The 26,014-nt window shown below is 41.4% G+C and overlaps 2 protein-coding genes across 5 annotated transcripts in view; one reads left to right on the top strand and one right to left on the bottom strand.

The window, feature by feature from the left end:
- LOC147157851 (inactive phospholipase C-like protein 2) overlaps positions 1-11,577 on the bottom strand; it is a 44,373-nt gene extending 32,796 nt beyond the window's left edge. The window contains exons 1-2 of the mRNA XM_086062892.1: positions 11,512-11,577; positions 11,201-11,273 (exon numbers count right to left, since the gene is read on the bottom strand). The gene's annotated coding sequence lies outside the window, so the exon portion shown is untranslated. The remainder of the gene's footprint in view (positions 1-11,200; positions 11,274-11,511) is intronic.
- rftn1a (raftlin, lipid raft linker 1a) lies at positions 73-25,213 on the top strand. Of its 4 annotated transcripts, XM_086062893.1 has the most exons (11): positions 73-305; positions 2,409-2,474; positions 6,494-6,645; positions 15,544-15,727; positions 17,210-17,321; positions 20,699-21,329; positions 21,409-21,612; positions 22,015-22,124; positions 23,104-23,207; positions 24,029-24,104; positions 24,373-25,213. In XM_086062893.1, exons 3-11 carry the CDS (start codon positions 6,498-6,500, stop codon positions 24,781-24,783), a joined length of 1,980 nt encoding a protein of 659 aa, XP_085919019.1. In that variant the 5' UTR covers positions 73-305; positions 2,409-2,474; positions 6,494-6,497; the 3' UTR covers positions 24,784-25,213. The 4 variants fall into 4 exon arrangements, with proteins under 4 accessions (XP_085919019.1, XP_085919020.1, XP_085919022.1 ...); XM_086062894.1 differs by lacking the exon at positions 2,409-2,474; XM_086062896.1 differs by lacking the exons at positions 73-305; positions 2,409-2,474; positions 6,494-6,645 and adding an exon at positions 13,621-13,849.
- The last annotated feature ends 801 nt before the right edge of the window (positions 25,214-26,014 follow it).

Here is a 26,014-nt window from a genome sequence, read left to right as displayed (position 1 = left end):
AACCGCACAGGGTTAATGGCGCCGAAACGTGGGCGGATGAAGCAGCAGTATGAGTGCTACCTGATGGGGGCGTGGACGTAGAGAAAACAAACAAGAGGCGTTCGAGTCGAAAAAGTCTTCTAATAAGTGAGTGAGCTGGGAGTGAAAGCAGACCGCCCTGCCCAGTCAAAGCTTCACGCAACATCCTGGGAGTCCTCTCCTCAAGCCTAGCGGATCCACGCGTGTCTCATCCCCTCCAGCAGTGCGGAGGAGGCTCTCACGCCGACACGCTGTGCGCCCCCTCCGCGGACGAGCACCAAAGCTCGGTGAGTTTCTGCTCTCTTTTCGCTAGCACTTCAAACTGTTTTTAATGACTTAAAACTGTATTTATCGAAGGGAATTTGTTAGTTGCGTGACATTTCACGAGAAAGTTTTCGTCGAGCGTTGTGGGAAAATGTTTGGAATCTAACGGAATTGTGTCAGTTACATTAATCAATTTGTCAGGTGTGCGCCTTTTAAAAAAACAAAATGGTGTCATTTAAAACATTTTCGCTTTTTTTGGGGTGCAGTTTACATGTTGAACATTAGAAGCCTATGGAAGAGTCGTATAGTATGTGTTTTAGATACATTTACCTCATTTTATGATCTACGCTTGGAACACTCTGAAACTAACATTTTGTTTCATTTCAAACTTTTTGCTCTATGTAATTTTAAAAACGGGCAACAGAAATTCATTGAACAGCGCCTGTGTTTTTTGTTAGACACAGCTCTAAGAGACCAACGTGAGATTAAGCCAATGCTGCTTGCTGAGACGGTGACAATCTTATAAACATTTAAAAATAATGTCTCCATATTCTCTTCACATATGAGGTGTGTCAGAAATGTCTCAAAAAATCCAAACTATAGGTTTTCCCATTGGAAGTAATCCCTTTTGGACAGCTTCCTTTTCTGCCACGCCTCCATGTAATCCATGAAAAATTCTTCCAGGATCCTCCGCAACGCCATCGTCACGGCCAACTTAATATCGTCGCTTCTTTAAAACGCACTCCCTTGATGACTCCTTTGTGCTTGGGGAAGAGAAGAAAATCACACGTAACTACTCCAGAATGGCTGTTGTTTTTCAGCCAGGAACTGTCAGATGCTCAACCGTTGTGAGCAGGTGCGTTGTCCTGCCACAACCCCGGCCTCTTCTCATTACACTGAACGAAGCAAACGTGCTGGCCCACAAATGAAGGGGAAAGCTCGAACAGTTGTATATCTTTTGTGATCCTCGAACATTTCTGACACATCTCATATATTGCTGGCTGCTTGGCAAGGTCACCAATGATCTTTCATCTGGTGAAATTCATTAAAAAAAAAAATTAGATACAAAACTTTGCATTTGACAAGACTACTATGTCTGTCATTTGTTTTTCCATTCTCGTGAATTCCCTTTAATGCTGCTGAAGGGGCAATTTGGCACCGTGTCTGTCTGTCTTACCCTTTTCTCTTTATTCACTATTTCTCTCTTTAATGGTCAGTGTGAGTCAGCAGGGACCTCATTTGCTGATACTTGCTATATGATATAAAACAGGAAAGAGCACTTAAGTGCATAAACGTCCACCTTCTGTTCACACAGCGAAAGCAAAGCAAATTCACATTAAGATGACTCATTAGCCCAGTGCAAACACTGACCACATCATCATATACACCCTCTTTTACGATTTTTTTTTATAGTAAATTACAATTTCTTGAATGCAGTACCTTAGAAGTGCCCCACTGTAATGTCCTCACATTTGGGCAAGGCGATCTACAGTCTTCGTTAAACAATTGAACACAAATCCAAAATGAGAACACACCCATAAAGGCACACATCCAGCTCAAATCCTACAGCAACATTTTCACTTTTTATACATCAATTATACATTTACGTAATTTATTTCTTTACATTTTCTTGTAAATGGTTTAAAGAATACAGTGCTATATTTTTTTTAAATAAAGAGGTTTCGCAAATGTTTTTTTGTGAAGTTATCGGCATCTCTGTTGATTTCAATTAGGGTTGGGCAATTAATTGAATTTCTAATCAACATCGCAGTGTAGTAGAATGTAATTTTCTTTGATAAAGCCGCATATTTTTGTGTGTGTGTTATTGTAGTAATCTGATATTTGACTTGCTGACTTACGTTTACGTCACACTTGTTTGATAGAATTTTGTGACGTTATCGTAATGAACGCTAGGGATGTTCAATTCTACTTTTTTTCCGGACTGAAACCAGTACGAGTACTCACTCGTGAGTAGTCGCAGTACAGATACCACTAGTACTTTTGATATATAAAATGATTCCCTCAAAAAACATTTACAGAGAATTTTAAAAGAAAAACCTGTTTATATCAATATAGCATTTTCCTTGAAATTGCATGAAATTAATGGCAATGTTCTATTTTTCTAGTTTCTAATCGGAAAACAGCCACAAGACGGCGGTCGATACGTCGCGAGTGCCGATACCTTGAAATAAGTGAGTGCTTAAAAGACTGCATGTCAGTGTTCAATAAGTTAACAATGCTATTTAAAGGAGATAAACTGTTTTTCATTTTAATTCACAGTTCCTTTGCCTTTATTTTAGTATAAGCCTCACTTTAGACCAAAACCTTTATGTGTAGTAAATGTCATCTTGATTTTTAGCTATATCTGAAACATACAACCTGAAAAGGCACTTCTGTCTCCCTCCAACCACTGCACCTGTGCTTAAAACATTCCTTCAAGTGGAATTAGGACTAATTTTGAGCTCCAAAGCTGTCCAAGTCTAAAAGTATAGAAAGTGCCAGTTTGCAACTGCAAAATAATGATGTTTGCTGCTTGGCAATTGAAATGAAAATGTCCATAAATTAGCATTTGAAGGTGATGGATCTGGATGACTGGAGCCCCCGGCCCCCAGTGGCTCGAGCTGTTTACTGTGAACGCTCGCAAGCTCGGTCAGACTCTCCCTCCCCGGTGCACGTCTGTTGCGCCACCCCAAAGAGGACCCCCCCCCCCCCCTTGAGTGTGTGTATTCAAGAGGTATAGCAGAGCAGACGGATTACGCTCTCACACAAATCCTCTGTCATTTCCAAGACTCTGTTACAAGAGATTCTCAAATGAGAAGCCCTCCGCTGTACTCCCGTCTGCCTTCCTCCTCTGTTGCGTTTTCCCCTTTCGCTTGGCTTTTTTATCTGCCTCCCGTCGCTTCATGTTTAATGGCTGTTTTTTTCCCCCTTTTTTTTGCTGTCAAGGCCCTTTTTGTGGCTTGTGTGAGAGTGCTAAGATTCTGTTTGAAGTCAACATGTAGAGAAACAGCGCCTGTGTAAGGCGGGGGGGGGGGGGGGGGTGGGTCTTGAACTTCCTTGAGCTTTTCATTTCTTCATTTGCCGTTGAGTCCGAATGTTATGCGTCTCATCCTTCAACCATGAGCTCGACCTGTCTCCATGCCGAGACGGTGTGCTAAGGCTCATTTGGCAGCGCTCTAAACTAGTCATAACTTAGGCATCACGGCGGCTGGCTGGAAACATTCTTGTAGATTACGCTTCAAAATGGGGTCAGCGGTGGGGGGGGGATCACGTCTGCGGCGGGAACTCTTATGAGCCATCGGACAGATGGACTGAGTGGACAGAAGGGCGGATGGATGGGGAGTGAGCGAGATGGCCGGCCAACAGGAGCAAAGTGTGTCGAATGTGACAAAATGACAAGAAGACCAGAAGGAGCTGGACACATTGGAGACATAATTAGTATTGATAGTGAGATTAGGAAGTTGGAAATGCAATAAAAGTTGTTTTGACGTGTAATCTTTAGCTTTATCAATTGCCATGGCAACCACAGGTCGCACACTTAAGTGGTTAATTGGTCAAATGGACCTGCTTGCAAACCTGTTCCATTAGCACTTGCGCTATTGTTGTGATTCCTAGCCACTGGCGGCCATCTTGCGTTGCCACTAAGCTATCCAAACTTGAATACATTGATTTCTCTGCTGCGTTTTTGCTTACCTAGTAACGAAAATGTCACAGTGTGTGGCCTATGGTTGTACTAATAAGTCTGAAAGAAGTGCTACATGAACATTTCATCATGAAGAAACAGTATGGATTTTTTTACTTATAAGGAATATCTCAAGAGTGCTACTCAAAGATTCATCTACAGTTGTCAGATACTTGAACAATGAAAGCAAACATCTCGGAAAAGATTGCTACGTGTAGTGTAAACTTAGTACCTAACCTTTAATATACTCTTGAATGGTCGATGCAAACATTGAAGTTCTTTGTTTGAGAGGCTCTCATTGCTCCATACAGGGATTCTAGCGTAAAACATGCACTGATAACTGCTTTCAGTGGGGAAAAAAGTTGTCAGTAACATTGGCAACGTAAGATAGCTGCCGTCCGGCTTCAGCTGCGAGGGGCCAATTGTTAGTCCACTCATATCTAAATCTGTGTTCCTACGAGCAAGCAGCATATCATGCAATGTATTGACTAAAGAACATGATTCCCACAACTGCTACTCTAAATCCAGTATACATCGCAGGGTACATATAGATGAATGACCATTCACACTTATTAGTGTGAGACATTTATTCTTCAATTACATTTCGGAATGTGCGAGGTAGCTGGAGAAAAGCACGCAAACAATCCGTTTTTCATTCACTAAGGTACCCAAGCCATTAGGGATGTGCATTTGACTAAATTGCACCGATCAATTATGGGGAAAATTAACAATCCATTAGTTGATTAATTGCTCTTTGTTGAAATTGGATGGGAAAGCCTTTCTCCCAATGTTGGACTTGTGACACGCGGTAGCAGATCAATCAATCAACGGCAATGCCCATTGGTATTATTTATTGGCACTAATGCACCAGTAGGGACTAAGTTAAGCCACCTCCTAATGCAACCACCACATCACAGTTATAGAAACCATCAATAATATGCAAAAATGCAATATAATAGTGTAAATCTGCGCCACGAACATCAGCTGGAGCTGGTCAGAATCAATATTTATTTAATAACATGACCAAAAAAAACAAACTGTTATTAAATGTGTGCTGATTGCTAATAACATTTTGCTAGTCCAAGTTAGCTGTAACAAATTTTGCTCTGATCAACTAAAGCATGAAAAAATGCTGTGGTTATCCAGAACCTGCGCTGTCACCCTGTGAGAACGAATCGTAATCATTTTGCGTCACTACTGCTTCTAAAGATTCGATTGACATGGCAACAACAGAAGCATAGCAAAACAACAACATCCACATGTTAGAAGCAGTGCAGACAAGAGAATTTCTACTGGACAGAATAGACTATTGGAACAAATTGATGCAATATCGAGGCACAAATATTAGCTTCTGATAATGTTTAGGCCAGCAGAGGTCTTGCTGTCCCTGAAGCCTCACCACTGCCTAAAGGTACAATTACAGTAGATATAAGAAGCTTACACACCCCTGATTAATTTGATCTAGCTAATGGAAATTTGTAGTAGGGTTTCCCCCTTCTTCCTAGCAGAAGCCACCACCATCATGGCTCAACTTTTCGGGTGAAACATCTTCTTTTTTTTTTTTTTACTTTCAAGATGCAGTCAACACATCTAACCTACATCCCAAGCTCTATGTCATCTGTTAGGATCGTTAGCAGAGTTAATGTCCGTGCACTTCGCCTTTCTCCATGCTCCCAAGCAGAGATGCAGACCGGCCTTCGGAGAGGACTTGCGTCCACACACACAGACACCTCACAATGTTGTAAAGCGTGGCGCGGGTGGGATATTAAGTCTAATTGATGGTTGGCCAGTCTGTCACATCTGATTTGCGTGACGATTTTTGTCAACTTGTCATAAATGTCATAGTCTCTATTTGGCCCCTCTGCCTCCCACCCAATGTTATTTGCCTAGAAAAGTATCTCAATCCTGTTTTCGGTGCCTTTATAACCCCCAGCTTTGGATCCGTATTGCCTACTCTCAACCGGCAAAGGAGAAGAGGGAATTTTGACCGCTATAAATTGTCATTTTAATTGCCTGTTGGGCTCGTGCAGTCTTGAGAAAATCTCTTTGTGATGGAATGCTGACCTTGTGGATCAACATATAAATTGGATGGCGGTACAACACGCTCGCCATCTTAGCTCTCGTCTATCCTCTCCTCTCTGTCTGGTGTCGTGTCGCCGCGCTTGACAAGGCAGGAAATCACTCTCATTTCTGCTTTAATTCGTTCTGATCAAACATGTCGCTCCCAATCAGCCACGTTTGATTAGGAGACGGCCATATCACAGTCTGGCAAGCAGGTAATGGGAGACAGTTTCATATTTCACCATTATTGCATTACACTGTGTGTGTGTGTGTGTGTGTCTGTGTGTGTGGGAGGGAGAGGGGTGCGTGAGAGAAAGAAACTCATTATTTCCCACAGTAGGAGCATTAAAATGTAGACACACTTCCGAGTAAGTGTGAATGTATTTTTTATATTTAGAAACTCTATCAATGCTGTTCTTCGCAGCAATATCTGCTCTCATCACCCATCTACTTGTTTCCTCTCTGCAGAGCTATGGGGTGTAGGCTACCTAAGTTGCGTAAAGCCGAAGAGTCACAAAGCCCTGGAAATATCTATTCCACGCTACGAAGGCCTCAGGTGGAGACCAAAGTGGGAGTGTCCTACACATACCACTTCCTGGATTTTCTGTTGGGTAAAGAAGGTATGGACATTCTTGATAAATGCTTTGAGTTATTTTTCCCTTCAGGGTGACTCGATCTGTTGTGAATCTCAATGACACGTGACTGAACAGCACTTCATTGAATACTTAAAAAAAAAAAAAAAGAGAGGAAAAAAAAAGAAGAAGAAGCAAAAGTCATGTGTTGTGCCCTCATGCAAGCCCAGTATTGCGTAATTTAATGTTTCGGTACAATGAAGTAGGGCTGGGCGGTATGACCAAAAAATAAAATCTTGATATTTTCAGTCATTCAGGACGATTTAAGATTTTAATCTAATAAACCCAACAAATGTTTATTTAAAGGTTTCAAAAATAATTCCTGTGCAAAATGTTCAGACAACAATAATGTCTACTGAATCTAAATCACTTTTAAAATAACTTAACATTCATAAGTTAACAGAATTACAACTCACAATAACATCTGGATGTAACAGAACATAAGAACAACAGCTTTTAATAGTCCAGAATACAAAATTCTATTTCACGATTTTGAAAATTTGTAACGATTCGATTATCAAAATGGCAATTAATCGAATGAATTAGATTTATTGTCCAGCCTTACAATAAAGTATAACATAGCATTGCAAACAATAAGCACAATATGTAAGTCACATATTGATTTAGATTTAGAGAACTTTATTGATCCTTAAAAGGGCAATTACAACATGTCCAAGAACAAGAAGCCTGGCGGGTCTCCTTTCAGCGTTCCGAATTGTAAAGTATGTGCATATCATAAGCAAGCCTTAAGTGTTATCTTTGCAGTTTCAAGCAAGTCACCAATCACTATAGCAAAAATCAAGCAGGTCTTGTCATTACTTAATACAATCTTGCTCCGTCACAACATTTATTCGCTCAATAGCCACGTAGCACTCGGTATCAATACTTCAATTTGATAGCTTTCACAGTTTAGTTTAATGGTCCCAAAGCAGTCTGTTATCGATTACTATGTCGTTTCAATTAAACACATAACCGACATGAAGGTTAGAACAGCTTTTGCTCAATTAACTTGCGAACATTACATAACTTGCCTGGCTTTGAGGGTTTTATAGCGGTAGATGGAGTCAGATGTCGTCCTTCTTATCTTTAAGCGACAAACCTTGCATGTTGCCCTTCTCTTGTTCCAGATTTGATCAAAAGCACAATCCCTGGATCCATATTTAATAATGTTCAGAGCTCCTTCCAAGATACTTGCTTTGTGAGGTGGCCTCTGCATTCCGCATTATAACATACTGATGGGTTGGCAGATTTGTGCGCTATTCACACACTAAAAACACCTTTGTTTCAACACAAAATAAATGGCGGGTTTTCCAATGTAAGCAGGGAAGACATTTTATGTCCAAGTTAAGTTTCAGTGATACAAAGTCGGTCAAGTCAAGTCTTTCAGAATTTTTAGCTTTTTCAAAAAAGATGGTGACCTCCGACATAAACATTCAATTGTTCAAAGGTTATGGCAACACTGCAGTAATGTCACAATTTGATGAGCTATCCTCATTTGTCACAGTTCCACTGCACCTGGGGGAAACCCATTCTATATAATTGCCATTTGGTCCTCCGCCAAAGCCAGCAAAGAACTCCAAATTTTGCACTTTTTCCACCATTGTGATCTGTGCCATGTTTCAACTTCCAAAGTTGCTTTTCCAACTTTAGCCAGAGAAAGGAAATGTTTAGGTCAGCAACTCTGCTGAACGCTTGTCTTCATAGTGCGAGAGTCCTGAAGGCAAAAACGAGCTTATGAAATCTGTATGTATGTGTGTTTGTTGAAAGTTCACTTAGCTGTGCACTTTGGTCGATGTGCCCTCCGCCTCACACGACGATGCTGATGTGTTTTTGCACATTTTCGCGCATCATTTGAAGAATATTGAAAAATAGTCCACTAATGTGTGGGTGTGCGCTCGCAGCATCTTGACAAAAGTTTGACGAGAATCCTCCAGAGGCATGCGGTTTCTAAATATACAAATCCTTCCATTGTGTTGCTTGTGTGGACTGTTTGTGCGAAAGAAAAGCCAGCAAAGTGAGGGGAAGCGTTAAAAGCAGAAAGAACAAAACGGCTGCTCTCCCCTCATGGCTTTCTACAAGCGAGCGCCATGTACAATATGAAGCGACAAGCACGAACAGGTGCAAGAAGCTCACGGAAATCCTCTGCGGGTGACTCTCCAATGCAACACTGTAACAGACATGACAGCAGACACAATGTCGCTACCAGTTGGGGACAAAATAGCTTTTACAACAAGCCCCGTTGTCTTTGGCACATTTGATAGAATCCATCCAACAAGAGCTGGCTGCCTGAAATCGTTTTAAAACAAATGATAGGCATGACGGTTGGAGAATATATGGACAAAAGCACTGAGGCACCTCTTTCATTCAAGAGTTGGGCATCAATCTTTTTCTGACAATTCTATGCTTTTAACTGTGCGGGAACAGCTGATGTAAAGGCCCTTTTCTATTCCACAAAGTAAGGTCATGAATGGGACAAATTGACCTCAAACCCATCAAGCTCCTTTACGATGGAGAGTACTTGCACATTCACTTGAGCATTCTTGGCTGTCCATGTAAAAACAATATACAAATTTTACATCACAACCAGAATTATCATGGTTGCTATCAAGATATTACTGGGGGGGGGGGGGGGGGGGAACCTGCGCCTTCAGTAAAGATTTACCATTCTTAATCCACCTCCTAATACCACCACTATCGCATTGCAATTATAGAAGCCATGAATGCTATACTAAAATGCAATGTCAATCATCTGGAGCAGTTCAGAATCAATATGTATGTAATAACATGCCAAAAACATGCATAAGAGGCATCGTGTTTGCCAGCGATGCAGATTATTTCATGTATTCATGTGTGCAGATTAGGGCCCGACCGATTAATCGGCCGCCAATTATAATCGGTTGATTATTGCCCTTTAAACATCGGCCAAATGGCCAATCATTTTTCCCTTAAAACGTTGTAATCTAAGAAAAATGAAGTTTCCGACGCTGTGAAAGTACACTGAATGCACCATTTTGCTTGCGTAGCCTTAGCAACTAGCAAGTGTGCAGCGTATGTTATTCTGGTTATTTAAGCTTGTCCTTTAAGCTGTCTAATGAACAAAAAGCTAAACGCATGACAATAAGAATTACATCCACTGTATATTTAAATACAAGACATGCTTCGTTTTTAAAACATTGCTGATTTTGAAGGCTCTGGTCAGATTAGATTGACACAGTAACTAACACACAGAAGCTGATATCTGATTGGACAAAAGATCAAATAAACTCATACATGTTCTGGAAGAATTGCAGCCAAGATGAACCGTTACCAACTGAAGCGAATAGACTGTTGGGAATAAATTAATTATGTTTGGCTACCACAATTGACAATTGAGGATGGTGATCATGGAGAGGAGTAGAAAGATTTGATGTGTCGACCCCGGCCTAAAATGTTATCTGTGAAAGCGTAAACCGTTTCATCCCTACGCACATGAAAAATGTTTTTTTGTCTCTTTGAGAACAGAGTTACTGTTATCTTCAAGCAGACAGGTAGGTCATTTATATGGTAAACTCCCTGATGCCATCTGAGCAGCCTTAAGATGGCCCTACTCACATGGCTATTATGAATTGTGTGTTTGTGTGTGCGCACGCATGTCTGTGTGCTTTCCGTCCTCTCCCTCCCATTTGCGGTACAGAGAGCAAGAGGAGTGAAGGATTCCTGGAGGATTATTTGATTGTTTGTGGAGATTGAGAGACCTCATTCCCAGGAAAGGGATTTATTTGTATTTGTGTGTGCGCGCACGTCTGTGTGAATGAAGGGGGTCGATTATAAGCATCCTCATGTCTGTCCATGACATTGAAAAAACCCCGCGGTCAAGTCCACACTCTAATTTAATTTAGTTGCCATTAATAATAACATTTGCCTGCCAGCGTGACTTGATGACTCTTACACACTAATGAAAAACAAATACCACGGCCGCTTCCCCCTCTGAGATATGCGACTGTTTATTTAACTAAAGTGGTGTTGTCAGAGAGTATTTTTTGCTCAGACCTCAGACTGTCTATTTTTTGGACAAAAATATTGGATTAGGACAGACATCTTATTCAATTCATATTGTGTAAGAAGAATATTTCCATATTTCCTCTGTGCCTCTTTTTCTTAGCGAGCTGCAAACGCATAGCGAAAGCTTTCTTTCTCACTCGGAACACATTGTCAGGGGAGTGATGATTTTTGGGAGTCCCCGCCCAACACCGAGAGAGCATTGTCGCTGGCTGCAGACTGTTGCCTAAAGCCAGCGCTTTACTGTCACTCTTAAAACATCGGTACTAAAAACCCAAAAGGTTAAATTGTGTAATAGTAAAGCTAAGCTATTCTTGTTCCACTTGGCAATATCTTTGTGCCACAGGATTATTTAGTCATTTCGTGAAATAAGGAAAAAAATAATAAAAGTTGACCTTTTTCAGATGATCAGATAGAAATTAAAGGCTGGGATGACACTTATGTAATATTTATCCTTAACTCCTAACAAGTAACCACGGCTACGGTGGCACTGGTGTCCACTTACTTAATGTAATTCTGATGTAGTCTTGTCTTTGTCTCTGTCTTCTTTTGAACACTTGTTCTTGAGGCTGGTCCGCCTTTTGGAATGCGTGTCAAAAAGAAAAAAAGCGATGAGTTAATCCTTTGCACGTGACGTCACGCAAAACTTCGGTCCATGTTTTTGATTCAGCAAGAAAATCTTCAAAGATGTTTTGTGCCATTTAGGAGTTATTTTCCCCTGAAAATGGGGGTCAAACTCTCATTTTTATAACCTGAGGGGCATCTCAATTTAGAGGTTCCAATAGTTCAGTGTGACTAAGTGCGTCTGAGTCTTACTAGGTCATGGCGAATGAATGTGGTCGCTCGGCATTCACATATTTGCCCTCCAGGGTCAGACATCGCACGTGTTGCTCTCCGCCTCGCCATAAAGCGCAAATCGAATGCCTTATTACGATTTTATCATTCAACAGCTGCACTCTATGACATCATCTCGCCTTGAAATGTCATCTTGACTGTATGAAGGTCCAAAGTACAGACAATGACCGTTGAAGCAGAAGCAAAGAATGTGATGCAGTAATGAGAGGCTGCGAAACAAAGCAGGCACAAGTGTTAGTTGGGTCTGGTCAAGATGGTGGAGGGAGAAAAAAAAATCTGTTTAAGAGGTGTGAGCGTGGAGGATGTGTGAGGGACTCTGTATGGTGCACATGCCGCGGGACTGAAGCTGCTGATGACTTTGTGCTGCCCTGTGGAGACGGAGGCCACTCGGCTCATTAAAACTACAACATGTGGCTAATTCTCAACTAAGTTCGCGAGTGTGTATGTGTGCGACACAGATTTAGATTTCTTAATCACAATTACAATTTTGATACAACAATATTTTAATATAACTTCATTTCACATGACCGCAACTAAAGACAGACTGTTACTTTTTGGAATTAAATTACTGCTCAATGCTGCTGTTTGGATTTAATTTGCAGAGGTTTGTGCATTCTCATGTCAGTTTTAATGCAACTTGTGTGCACAATTTCAACAGATTTCAAAGTGGCCAGCGAGTATATATGCATGCTATGATATATGCAGTCTGCTGAAGAAATGTCTCATATTCCTACATCATACATCAATGCTATCAGAGCGCGTGTATGTGATCTATTTGGTCGAGACGCCCGGTGAAAGACAAATCCATCACTTAGCGAGATGTGCCCCACCCGATGCACTTATTCAAGTGAACATGTGAGCGTTTGCAACGCAAGATGATTGAAAGCGGGACTGAGTTCCTCTTCAAGGGACATCTTTCACGTCGCCCGAAAGATCGGCAGCCATGGTGGCAGAAATGTCAAAAAAGCAAGCCGGGCTGAAATTCACAGAAGCACGCTGTGTATCTGTCTAAAGGGCAATTCGATTGAACCGGGCAATTGGAAAAAATACAATACCAAGTCGCTGGAACGGAAGAAACAACATTCTGTGTGTCTGTGTTTATGTGGATAATTTAGTGGCTCTTGGCTCTATTCATTGACATTTCGGCAATGGAGAGGCTGTCCACATTTGGCTATTTTTTAGTCACAGATGCATATGAAATTATAAATATAGGTACATATTAAATTACTTGTACAGAATAAAATTCAAATAAGCAATTACTAGGCAGAATATTAAAAAATAATATAATGAAATAATTGGCAGAGATTGGCCAATTAGTTTTTGTCTTGTGTGGCAAAAAAAGCTAATGTAATTGTGAATATCAACCATTTAAATTGGCTGGACGATTAATCGGTTGTACCCTAATATATAATGTATTGGTATGGCTTGATGGCCATACCAATACATTATACAATTCCTCCATACCGAGAAATATATTTTTTGTTGTAAAAGCATATGTGATAAGTCATCACGTTTCTAATTGGCCGTTAGATCTACGAGGTTGCAACACCGTTCACCTGTGACAAAAATATCGAAGGTCTGCTACTCGTGAAAATTCGAACCAACACACTGCACCCCACTTGAATCGTGTCCAGCCGCGTCGCTCGGTATACGGCGGTCTTAAGCTCCAAGCTGTTTTTTCCCTGACACATTCCCTCTTAAGTGGATCCCTCTCCACAGATGCTGACCAACAACCTTTAGTAGCCAGCGGCTGCATTCCCAGAGCTGTAGGGAGCTCCTGGCTCCAGGAAGTTGATTGTTTTATAGCCACCGTTTTGGCGCAGATCCCCGCCTGAAACCTCTGCAAGTCATTAGAGGGCAATCTGAATAAAAAGTGAACCTCCAGCAAGGCAAGGATAAGCCTTGAGGGCGCCTGTGAGCCCTAATCCTCATTCGTCACCTGGCAAGCTTAATGCTTCCTCTCTCTGGAACGCACACTCGCTGGGTGCTATGCCACAATGCATACTTTATAGTCGCCCGCAATCTTTATTCATATAGAATTTTTAAATTGCTTGAGTCATGCACGCTGATATCAAGGGTAATGTGACACATATACCTCCACTGACCACATTAGGTACACCTGTGTGATGTCACATGACCGCACACGGTTCTTTTTGCCAGTCTAAGGGCAATTGTAGCCTGTTTTTTTTGGTGTTGTTTTCCCTCGGTGGCAGATGGCATAAATGGCGTTCCCAAGTGCTCGTCGTTGCACCCTGATAACTTCTGCGTGCCCGAATGAGAAGTTTCATCACAGCAACTGGTGAGCGAGGCCTTGCCGTGCAGAGCTAATGGCGACTAATGACTGGATCTTTTACCACTAGCGCCAACCAACATGTTCTCCAGCTGCTAATATAATCATTACCATGCTGTTCTGGAGACGTGCACACAGACAACCATTTATGTGTTTGGTGGATGAAAGCCTCTCCCGCTTCCAAATATTTTTGCCAAGATGTGCTTTTTTCCCCTCTTACTCTTGGAGGAATAATTTGTGTGTGGGTGAGTGTGTTTTTGTATTTTTTCTGTTTGTGTGGCAGAACCCTTGACTTGCCACCTTTTTGTTGTGTGGACATGTTGCCAGGTCCACACAAGGAAAAATGCGAGGATGCACTCCTCTCACCTTATTAGACTGCGTGTGAGTCTGTTCTGGCCAGTTTCATATGCGCAAATTCTTGTGTGCATCTGGCTATGTGTGAGCACACCAGATGATGGAGAACAAATTGAAAATGAGATGGCTCACATTTTTTTCCCTTCTGTCTATGCGTGTGTGCCTTTTTAATTTATTCAGGTTATTTTCTCTTCTCCAGACCAATGCAAATGAGACTGACTGGGAGGCATGACGAGCGTTGAGGCACAAACATGCCTCCCCCACTTCTTCACGTTTTCTATCCTCTCTAGCGCACACCTGGCTTCACTCGGCATCCCGCCACTGGTGTTCGCTCCCCAAAGCGTGTTTAACACAAGCGAGCCTGATGACAATGCAGCGACCCCGAGAGGGCGCTTCTCATAAACATGCCCCTCGTGGATTTGCGCTGACAGTTTTGCTCCCGTACGATAAGCTCCGCTAACCGTTTCCACTGAAGTGAGAAGTGTGGGGGACGGTTATTTTCATTGTGTGTGTGGTAATAAGAGAGGGCGGGGCGGATGAGGAGGGGTGTCCTCCATGTGCCACACGCTAAAAAATTGTCATTCAGCCATACACGTCATCCCTCAATTTCGGTTCAAAACCCGTATATTTGAGGTCCGCCGGCATATTATTTGGAATCTACTCTCACCTATTTCATTTTTGTGACTTTGACTCCATCTTTTGGCACCTAGGTGCCAAATAACTGTGTTGAAGTGACTTGAGGAGTTTAATTAAGACAGAAATGTTGCTTTGCTAGCGTCTTTTTTATTTTATTTTTATAATAATAATTTGTGTAAGAGCAACTTACGTTACAGGGGTACAGTATGATAAGAGGCAAGGGGACAACTGCGTCACATGATAAGTGTAGTGTGAGTGTGAAAAGGCCACAGGTTCTTTTGGTAGAACCAAAACAGTAAGAAAGACAATTATAAGTGTTTTAAATCATTCTTAAGCCACTTGTCTTTTTTTTTTTTTTTGCATTTTACTCCGTTTAACCAATTGATGTGGTGATTAAAAACAACGTGGACCATCACATTGCTGCTTACATCACATCTGTCAATTCAATACAGTTAGAGATTTTTTTAAAATATAAAAGTCACCAATGTGCTCAAAAAATAAAAATGAAAACATTGTGGACAGCCAAACCTTAAAGCTTTTGCACACTTGAGCATCTGTAAAGGCCACAGTGAAGATGGCAGTTCTCGTGTGATTAGTTTTCGATTTAGCATGACAATGCCATATGTTGTTTCTTAATGGGCTTGATCACAATCAAACACGTTCAGGCTCAGAGTCCTCACTTTGGTGTAAGATTTCCCTCTTGTCCACTCCAGAGGTGCCAGTGTCATCGGTGCTTTGCCTGTCTTCAGTCCGAGAACTTCCCGTCCAGGTCAGAGAGCTCTACGCGCAGGGTTTTGTCTTGGTCTCCGTCCACCCGTTTGTGCACCCCTGTGGCCCGCATCACGCCCACATCCAGCGGCAGCTCCACCGGGCTGTCCTGGTGCGAGAAACCCCAAGGTAATACACTCTTAGAGATAACATTGTTCTGTTAAGCACTATAAAATGGATGGCTGATAAACCATCATATTTAATGTAATTGAGCCCTAATTTGGGCTATTATGAGGCAATGTTGCACGCACGCATAATTGTCATTGCAAACAAATTTACAAACTACTTTGCCGCTTTTGTGACTTCATTGATGTGACAAGGAGAAGCTTTATCACCAGCACGAGTGTCTGCAGCTTACCTTCATCTTTTCATGTCAAATTACGGCAGATGAGTCAAGCGGGAGAAATGTTTGACTGCAGCTCGCTGCCCTAATTCTTTCACTTTTTAACTATAATTGATACACACTACCATGTAGGTTACACTGTATGCTCATTGGCCAAAATATTAGGTGCACAAACTAAATGTATCATGCAGACAGGTTCAATTATTCTGCCTGTCACTATATGTTGCTGGCATAGACAATCAAAGATGCATTATTTGCTATAATAATAGTTTATATCACTAAATACTTACTTGACATATCCTATTGTTAACCGTCAAGGAATTCATTATTGTGTTTGGTCCAGTATTTAGAGCTTTTTTTTTTTTTTATTTAAAGGAAATTAATTCAGGAGGTGGCTGTTTTCAAATGCGCACCTAATTACATTGGCAAGCAGGAGTTGCTTCTGATGCACCTCGCCCCCCGGCCCGGCAACTGCCTGGCACCTGTCTCTGTGGAGATGGCTGATTGCATCATCTGCCCACACCAGAGGGCCACTGAAAGCGTGAAACCATCTCTTCACTCTTTCATCCCCTTCATTGATGAATGCTTTCTTTTGTCGCCCTCCATCCTTTCTATTTCTTCTTCTTCTTTTTTTTTCTCCCTTACCGGGGCCTTTTATCTCCAGATCTCCGCCGGCCCCTTTCATTAAAAAAAATAAAAAAATAAAAAAATTGAAAGGAGAGTGAGAAAAAACTGACAGATCAACTGTTTCAAATCTAGCCGGGAATGTCACTCGCGCCTGCGAGCGCATGATATTACCACGGCCTTCTCCCTGACCTCATTCCAAATATGAAGAGGCATATTTCAATACTCCCTTTTTTATTATTATTTCTTTTATGATCCCATCTGGCAGTGGGAGCTGAATTTCCAACTTTTTTCTTCATCTAATAAATCTATTGTGATTGCGATGTAATGGAAAAATCAACTACTTCCTACCAAAACGGACACGATGGTTCTGCTGTGATCATTCCGGTTGAGTGAGCGCCCACGAACATAAGCAAAATGTCTGCCACAGCCTATAAAGCGGGGACACGTTCAAAGTGTAATGGAAGTGGGTAATGGCGCCGCCGGGTGACAATGAAAAGAAAACCATCCCAGAGGAGGCCCTTCAGGCTAATGTTAAAACAGCATGACCACATTTTCTGCTTCATGAAAACAAAATTGAAGTGAATTTCCTCATGTTTGATGAGTGCTATTTGCTATGAAAGCTTTGATTTCCCAATTTGCAGTTGGGAGAAAAGCCAGGAAAAGAGATGGCGGCGGCATCGTCTGGAGACGGACGTGTGCGCGGCCGGTCATCAGGCGGCTGACCCAGAGGTGATTCAGAGCTACGTCAAGAGGGTGAGTTCAACAGGGGCGACGTGCCGACTGCTGTCGTATTATTCACTTTTCCCAAGAAATGTTTTTCGCATTGAGATGCCACAAGTTCAGGAATACAACTCCTTTGTGGTCCGCAATCAAAGAGATCAGTGTTGTACAATCACGCTACCACAAGCCCTCTTTGGCAGCAATGGCAGCATTTTGTTGACGCTATCACTCTGCTGTTTGGATGCAGTGTGGATGGAGGGCCGTGAACTAATACAAATGGACTTCCAAGTGTTGGCCATAACATTAGACAATCTAATGAGTCCAGTACCATAATGATGCTTAGCTTAGCCACTATACTGCTACAACCACAATAATAAACATAATCTTAGAGATGCCGTGCCCAGCTGGGAACAGCAAAAATCTGTGTGCAATTGACACGTCCCCCAAAAAGTTTCTCATTGCCTGTAGTTGCCACAAGATGGAAGCAAAACATGGTTACTTAGTAGCATGACTGCCAAAGTAGTTTTTTATGAATAAAATAAATAAATATATGTATGTATGTATTTATATGTGTATATATATGTATGTATGTATATATATATCATTTTGGCTGCTTTTGTAACAACCTGTCAAAACGATCACTATGAACTGCAGATTTCCATGTACATTCCTGGAAAAAAAATCTGTTGTGTAGCCGTATTGGGTAAAAGGCGATATATCTCAAATATTTTACTCGAAAGATGCAAACTGATACCAATAAAAAAATATATACATCTAGATTTGTGACTCAAACAGTACACGAATAAGTACAGTATTGTACATGCAGGGTGGCCTGAGTGCTTTCGGAATTATTAGTGCATGTGATTGCAACAACATTTTTATTAACTCTGATTGTCTTAACCATGATTATACTGCAACATTGAAAGAAGGGTTCTCTGTGATGAGCTATTTTCCCTTCATTCCCATAAATTTTGCAAACCTACTTGCAATTTAACTGCGGTGATCGCCTCTCCATTGCGGTGATTACATTCCAGACCACCCAAGCAATAAGTGAAATTTGCAATACGGTAATACAGTACCTCTTTAAAAGCATTTACAGCACTTACTTTTTTCTGGACTATAAACACACGTAATATAAACACATTCGAACACATATTGAGGGAAAACAAGAGCAATGGATAACAACATTTTTGTACAAGCGATTAACAATGTACCAATCCCTCCCCCTCTACAGTGTTTTAACTGTTAAAAAAAAAAAAGTAACCAAACTTAACTCAACTACAGTTGTTGCTTTGTGTTGGCATAAAAAGCAGCATTAAAAAAGGATTTGACATTCAGTCATCTTCAGCAAAAATGAGGCTGAGCTGAAATACTTCCTGTTTTTATGCTTGTTTCAAAAACTTTGCCGCCATCTAATAGCCAACGCTGGAATTACACCCAAAATAATTGGGAGGCTAAACAAGAGCTATAAATTGATATAAATATAAATAATGGGACCCGCAATGGAGATGGGTTTACTGTAATCCAGTTTTGAGTTCAAAACAATTAAATGCAAGTGAAAGCACAACATTCCCACTTGTTGCATCTGTTGCTGTTTAATGAACATGTGAGACTTAACCCTTCAGTTGCGTGGCGAACATCACTTTTGACTCCCTCCCCTGCTTATAAATTCGCCCCCAACCCAACAATGGGAAATGAAAATGTGCTCTATTGAATAGATTTGCATCTGAACGCCCAAAGAACGCACACAAAAGGAAACCTGATTGGATGGAAAATGCGCATCACGGAGTCTAATGTGATCGGCTCCAGCGGTATGATATGAATAGCCAATCAGATTCGAGAAGCAGGAGGGTTCAAGATAAGCATCCAGACTGATTGTGCGGGTGCGTGCGTGTTCAATTTTGTCATCTTCCCTTCTGCGAGCACTCGCCAGCCCTCCCACTCTCAATCTGTCTCCACTCACAGTTGTACACTTTTATACGCTAATGTGTAGTTTTTGTGTGTCCACACATTTAGTGTGTGCGCATCGCACAGGTACAAATGAATGTGTGAGAAAGGTGTGGAAGATGTGCCTTATTATTGCGCCGCTCTAGTTTGCAGGCTGATTTCGCTCCCGTCAAGCCTGTCAGCCCAAATATCAACTGACAAACCACACACACACACACACACACACACACACACACACACACACACACACACACACACACACACACACACACACACACACACACACACACACACATGGGTGGGCACAGATGAGGTCCTTTTGTCATTTGAATATTTGATCTCTGCACATGATTAGCATGGTTCTAATTCAGCTGAATGCCATCTGCCTTTGTGTGTGTGTAAATGAGGCTCTCTTAGAATATATAATGGCCGCGTATAAATGGTGAATAGAATTATGTGCATTACCATGACTGTCTTCTGTAGTGACATTAAATGGACAAATGTTTAAAATAACATGATATCAATAAAAAACGTACATTTGAAGATCATATCAAAGATTGAGCAATCTGAGATGCTCTATGGTGAGACATTTTGTTCTAATTAGTTATTTTGTAGATTTTCAGTTAAATCAAGTGAAATAAAATGGAAAAACCTTGGAACCGTTTGGGGAAGGCTTATTTTGTGGTAGCTGAGAAGTAAAAACATAATTACAAAAAATTCAAATCACATTCACAAAATTTAAAACCCTTTTCCAAAGTCACGAAATAAAGAGCAGGTAGGTGTTGGAAGGGACCATCCTGTTGAAAGTTGTACATCACAAACAGTGATGGGAAGTAAATGTACTTGAGTAGATTTTTCAGGTATTTGTACTCAGAACTTTTACTCCTTACATTTGAAAACAATTCTCTGTACTTTGTACTCTTTGTCAAAATACGCTTGTTACTTGTGAAACATAGTCAAGATTTTCATTGATTGATGGTGCCAAGTTATCAAAGTGGTTATTGTATATAATCGAGAATAAAAATGTTTTTTTTTACTTTTTACTCATGCTCATGATAAGAGTACAGAGTACCAGAGTTTTATTTTTTAACACTAGTATCTGTCCTTCTATTTAAGTGCAGCGTTATTGCGGTTCTTTCGCCGCTTGTGCTTATAATGAAAATCTCTTTCGGCCTTCAAATGAAGTATTCTGTGACCAGCAATGACAAAGCTCGCCGAAGGGGAAAGAAATTCGCCATCTCTGCCAAGCGCAGACAACCTTGGATAAGGAAGCGAATGGTTTGATCAGATGACTGACAAGAAGCGTACATCGCTTAACAGAGTCTGACGCTTGTTGGTGAATATCAGATGGCTAGATTATTCGTTAAACTATGAATTACACTAAGGAAACTGTTATAGCTTGTCCTGATACTTTTGTCCGTGTGGTGAATTTGTCTATTTGTCACATTCTTATTCTCCTCCAGATCCAGGATGTAGCAGAGCAAGGGGTGATGTTTGTGGGCTTTCTCCAGCAGCCAGGAGGGGCGCCTTGCTTCACGACTAACTGGGACCCCGATGAGTTGTCCTCCTTGCACTCCAGCCCCTCCCCTATTCACCGACACCCCCTCAGCACTAAGTCCAGCCCAACAGATCCTTCAGAACCGCGCCATAATGACTCAGAGCCCGCCGGCCTCCCTTTTGAACCTTTAGAGCGACACCATGAAAGTGTAGAACATACTGCACGGGATCACAAGCCTGCGCTGAGCTCAGAAGCAGCAGACTTTCCTGCTCAGCCTTTAGAAGTCAACCCAAAGGCATCAAATGAGCGGATTCAGACCTCGCTGATCCCACTCATAGAGTCACTTGAAGCAACAAACCAACCTTCATATCACACAGACGCAGTTCAACAACGTGAAAGTCAGAACCCGGCCGGGGAGACCCAAGAGAGTCCAGAAAGCACAAACGGACAAGAGGAGCGTAGCCCAACGGAGCTTCGAGAAACCCCGGAGAGGAATTCCAAACCTGCAAGTCGGCGAGACCGAAAAGAATTGGCACCGGACCTTACTTGGAACAACAACCATATCTGCGTAAAAAACTCTGAGACAGTACAGGCTCGTGAGTAACTTAATGATATCACTTCCTGTTTGATCACAATATAGAGTTAATTTTAAAAAAAATATCTGTTTCCATTTAGGGCTCCAACTGTTTGCCTTATACAACTCTACGGGTGAACTCAACACATCTTTGAGGTTCTACTCGCTTAGAGTGCCCTTGCGAGTTCAAAAGGAGGCGGGGCTTGTTACAGAAGTCGATGGCGATTGGCTCGACCACATGACTCAGCACTTTACCAACGGCGCGCAACTCATTGATGGCTTTTTCCACCTCAGAGATGAGAACGGTAAAGCACGATAGTCATGTGGGAAGTTATTTGATCATTTTGTATGGAATTTGGGGGGGGGGGTGAATACGAAATAGGGTTTGGCTTCTTTTTTTTTTTTTTTTAAGAATTTGGACATATATTCCTATTTGTTCAGTTTTGTAACTTGCTGCTCTGGCTGTCATGCCTGTAATTGGCTGCCATGTAGCAACATGAGGTGCGATTGTTATTGTGCAACAGGTCAGCAGCAGCGTGAGACATTGGAAATGAGTGTTCATCCACGTGTGGAATGAGATGGTTTATGACAAAAAGAAGAGAGTGGGTTGAGATCCAGATTGGGTCAGAAGAGCTGAGCTGCTAACCCATTTTCCAAATCACGAGCATCCTCCACTTCTCAGGTCTCTTTCTTATTTCTCTCTGCAGACAATGGGGTTTCATCGGTAGACAGTGTGTTCATTTTCCACAACTCGACAGAGGAGACCACAAGCACCTCCTATGACGCCATTGTGGTAGAGCAGTGGACTGTCATCAATGTAAGTTCCTTCATGTTTCCTCCACTGTGATGCATTTTCAATGCCACACTTGCACAATATAATGACAGCTATTATGATTTAAAAAAAAAATTGTCTTCACAGATATTATTAGTTAGGCAGACTTCTGCCAAGGCTTGAACAATCCTCAGCTTTTCCTTCTGACTTGTTTGATTAAAAAGAATCATGAAGTGTAGGGTCAATTGGGTAAAAGCATACTAGAACATCTGAATTAATTGATTTAGGGTTAATATAAGGCACTAAAGATGGTGGCAGGTGTACGTTGACTCCCATTTGTCATGGGTTTGAATGTGACGCCACCAGTTATGAGGGTGTGCAGTGTGCACACTTGTCCAACTAAATGTATACTTCCTCCTCTTGATTTTTATTTGTATTTTTTCCAAAGTCGAGTTATCCAGATCACATCAATAGTGGAAAAAGTTTTTAAATTATTTATCTTGTTTTTAATTTTTATCTGACAAAAACTTAGCCTTTGTACAGGGTAGACTTTTTATATGCACTGTATATTTACAACCTAAATTAAAAATTGTGTTCCATTAAATTGTATACATTTCTTCCCTTTTTCTTTTGCTGCACTGCTTTAATTGTGCATGTCTCAATCTAGTCTGCATATTGCCTTCAGAATCTGTAGTGCTGGCTAATGTAAGCCTATCTTAGCAATGGGACTGTGTCTTGAATCAATCAGATTCAGAATTTGCCTTAGAGGGCCAGATGGCTGGCCCACAACAATGTCAGCATTTTTCTGTCCTCTGATTGGTTGGTCAGAACCAGCCAAGTTCCACTAGCAAAACACATCCATAGCAATCTGCACTCAATAATAAGTGGCATTTTATTCAATCTTTTGTCATTTTTGTCTTCTTTTTTTTGTCATTAGCTAAATATTGATTCTAAACTCCTACAGATATGTGGCACCGTTGCATGGTTTTATATCACGTTATTGCTGACTGTTTCTCCTGGTCAGGGTGTGGTGGTGAAGGCAGACTACATCCCGCTGCTGCAGTCTCTTGCTCCCTATGGATGGAGGCTCATGTGTGTCTTACCCACACCCATTGTCAAGACCAACAGGTACAGATCCTACGTCACCAGTCTGCCCTACGAGTTATTTAGTTTCATTCATGGAGTCCACAGAGGTTGGAATGCAAGTGAAGTGATGAGGTCATCGTTAGGCTGAAAATACAAAAAGAATGACACCCTTCACAACAATTAACACTCTGGAGGTGACCTACAGATGCCACAAAATGGCAGCACTACTACTCTTGCCTAAATGACAAGAGTGTAGAAAATGTCCCAAATTCATTAAATGGTCAGGGAATTATGTATAATCTCTATAATTTATTGTAACTGCCTTAAGCATGTAATACTTCTTACTTTTTTGGTTATTTTATATAGAGACCTATATATCAAAGAATCGCATTTCCCCTTAAAATTGCATGAAATTAATGGCAATTTTCTATCTGAATTGATATGCCAGGGAACATCCATTCACTTCCCACCTTCATCATGTACAACAACAAACTTTCGTCATAAATTGGTACAGCAGCGAACAAAAACACTGCACCTGATTTTTACTTTACTAACGAGGACTCCAATGTTTCATCGTGCAGTGTTTTTGCTTCAGTCTTATAAGGATTAGGGCTGACAGAGCTACCTACCAAACACAATACAGATGGTGCGGGATCTAACAAATCCCGATCATATGCTGGATGTCTTAACATGAAACCACTTTTTCAATCTGTCAGCCAAAAGCACGCCGGCTGATCTATTCGCCTTGTAACCTGTCGTGTTTCAAAACGCACTGAACAAAAGAAATCATTTTCAATGCATCATCACATTCCAGGTTGAAGGAATAAAACGGGCCGCTTTTTCTTCTTCATCTGTGTCTGCAGTGATGGGAGTTTGTCGACTAAGCAAATCCTCTTCCTTCAGAGACCTGTTTTGCAGCGCAAGAGAAAAGACTTCAAGGTTGGTGGCAGGCTCCATCATTACCACAAATCTGTCACGCCTAAGTGTGGCTTGCTTTCTGTTACATGAGGTGCCTTTACAAAGTCATGCTGCTAAATATGGAATATACAATTAAACATGGTCTAATAATAGTCAAATGCCTCACGTGTACAGAAAGAATCATCAGCAAGAGGCTTTGTTGCATTTTGTCAGGTGTCTACAGGGAAAACGAGAACAAAAAAAGATGAGGCACAGCTGAAATCTGTCAAACGCCTCCATTTTATTTCAGATGCTGAACCGCAGAGGTCGCCACAAGACAAAAAAACACTCATGTGGAGAGATGCTCGAGGAGGGCGAGGACAGGTCCCTCGTCTCGGAGACGGAGATGGGCAAGTTGAGACGCATAAAAGAGGACGACGTGGAGGGGAGGAGGGGCTGGGCCAGAGGACGGACGGAAGGATGGAGCGAGGAGGCCGATGAGGACGCGCATCAAAGGGGTCTCCACTTCCTCTCGGGCAGCCTGGCGTCTGTTGAAGGCGAAGAGGACGAGGAGGAGACGGATATTGACAGTGTTCTGACATCCAAGCGGGAGAAGTCAGTGAGGTGGACAGATGTGTGCCACAGAGACGGGGGAGGAATCAAAGAGGAGGTAAAGCCAGACGAGCGCATCAAACACCTACTCTTTTCCGGTGTCTGTTGATGGGGAATGAATGGGGAGCCAAAAAGTGAGTTTAATTGACAAAAAGATTCTGAATGGGTCTTTCTCAATGTATGTTTAAAATATCCACTTTCCTTACCCAACAACATAAGGATTTGAAGCAAACATAATAACCCACAGTGTAATCTTTTTTCAATGCATTTGCATACAAATTACCATTCAAGGATGGTACAAGACGGCTGAACAGCAAGCCAACTAATTTTATGTATATTTAACCCCCAACATTTTAATACAGTATTATTGAGGACCTAAATTTGAGGTACTGTTTTTAAGCCGACAAGCAACTGCAACTAAGCCATGTTTGCCATCTAATGGTGAATGGTGATATTACAACTTCAAACTGCAGCCGACCCCTGAATACTTACATATTCATAAATGTTTTTTTTTTCTAGAATTATTAAAATATTTTACATTTCCCCCTGTTTTTAACGGGGGGGGGGGGGGGGGGGGTTGTGACTCTGTGTGGTCACATGCAGCCCGCTGACCGGCAGTTGCTTATCCCCGAGCTAGTCAGTTTTTTCTCATCCAATCTGTCTTTGATTTACTTGATCTATCTTATAACTATAATGCTGGAATTTGATTGACACTGTAAGAGAGGTATTATTAAATTAATATCTACTATTTCAGAAATGGATGCCACAGTACATCTTTTAGATTTTCAAAAGCATTCTGGTCTGTAAGTCTTAATGGTAATGTTGTGGAATTACAGATTTCCTACTCCATCCTTGATCTACAATAAGGTACAATTTAAAACCAATGTATTCCAGTAAAACAAAGTAATGCTTCATTGCACGACAGTACTGAAAGCTGTGTCTAATATTTTCAATTATCATGTCGCTAAAGTGCAGTTCCACATCACTGCACAATAATAAAGTTATTAATAGTGCTGAAATAATAATTTGACACTGTCAACCAAAAGTGAACATTCTATCTTTGTTACCACTCTTGTATTGGATGCTGATGTACCTAATATTGTGCATCCATCGTCTCCATTTTGGGAGCATACATGAATCTGTGAGGTCTTAGCTCCCCTAAATAGGGATTAGTGTTGTGCACTTGGCTGCTTTTTGGCTCACTGTTGCTAATTGATGTGCTTAGAAGATATGAGATACAAGTCAGAGCTTTTTTTTGTCCTTTCTGTTGCCTAGTTTGCTACTTGACTCCTATTGAGACTGTTCCACGTGGACATGACATCACTAGGATCGCTATATGT

Source organism: Leptonotus elevatus, chromosome 19 (genome assembly GCF_054856555.1).
Source record: "Leptonotus elevatus isolate MCC_2025b chromosome 19, RoL_Lele_1.0, whole genome shotgun sequence".
Lineage (NCBI taxonomy): Eukaryota > Metazoa > Chordata > Actinopteri > Syngnathiformes > Syngnathidae > Leptonotus > Leptonotus elevatus.
This window is presented reverse-complemented; position numbering and strand designations above follow the sequence as displayed.

What these genes read in the sequence shown, in the direction of transcription:
- rftn1a (XM_086062894.1), top strand. Translation starts at nt 6,498, where the DNA reads ATGGGGTGTAGGCTACCTAAGTTGCGTAAAGCCGAAGAGTCACAAAGC. An exon ending in TTTTCTGTTGGGTAAAGAAG is followed by an intron (nt 6,646 to 15,543) that starts GTATGGACATTC and finishes TGTCCACTCCAG; the next exon opens with AGGTGCCAGTGTCATCGGTG. An exon ending in CCCATTGTCAAGACCAACAG is followed by an intron (nt 23,208 to 24,028) that starts GTACAGATCCTA and finishes CTGTGTCTGCAG; the next exon opens with TGATGGGAGTTTGTCGACTA.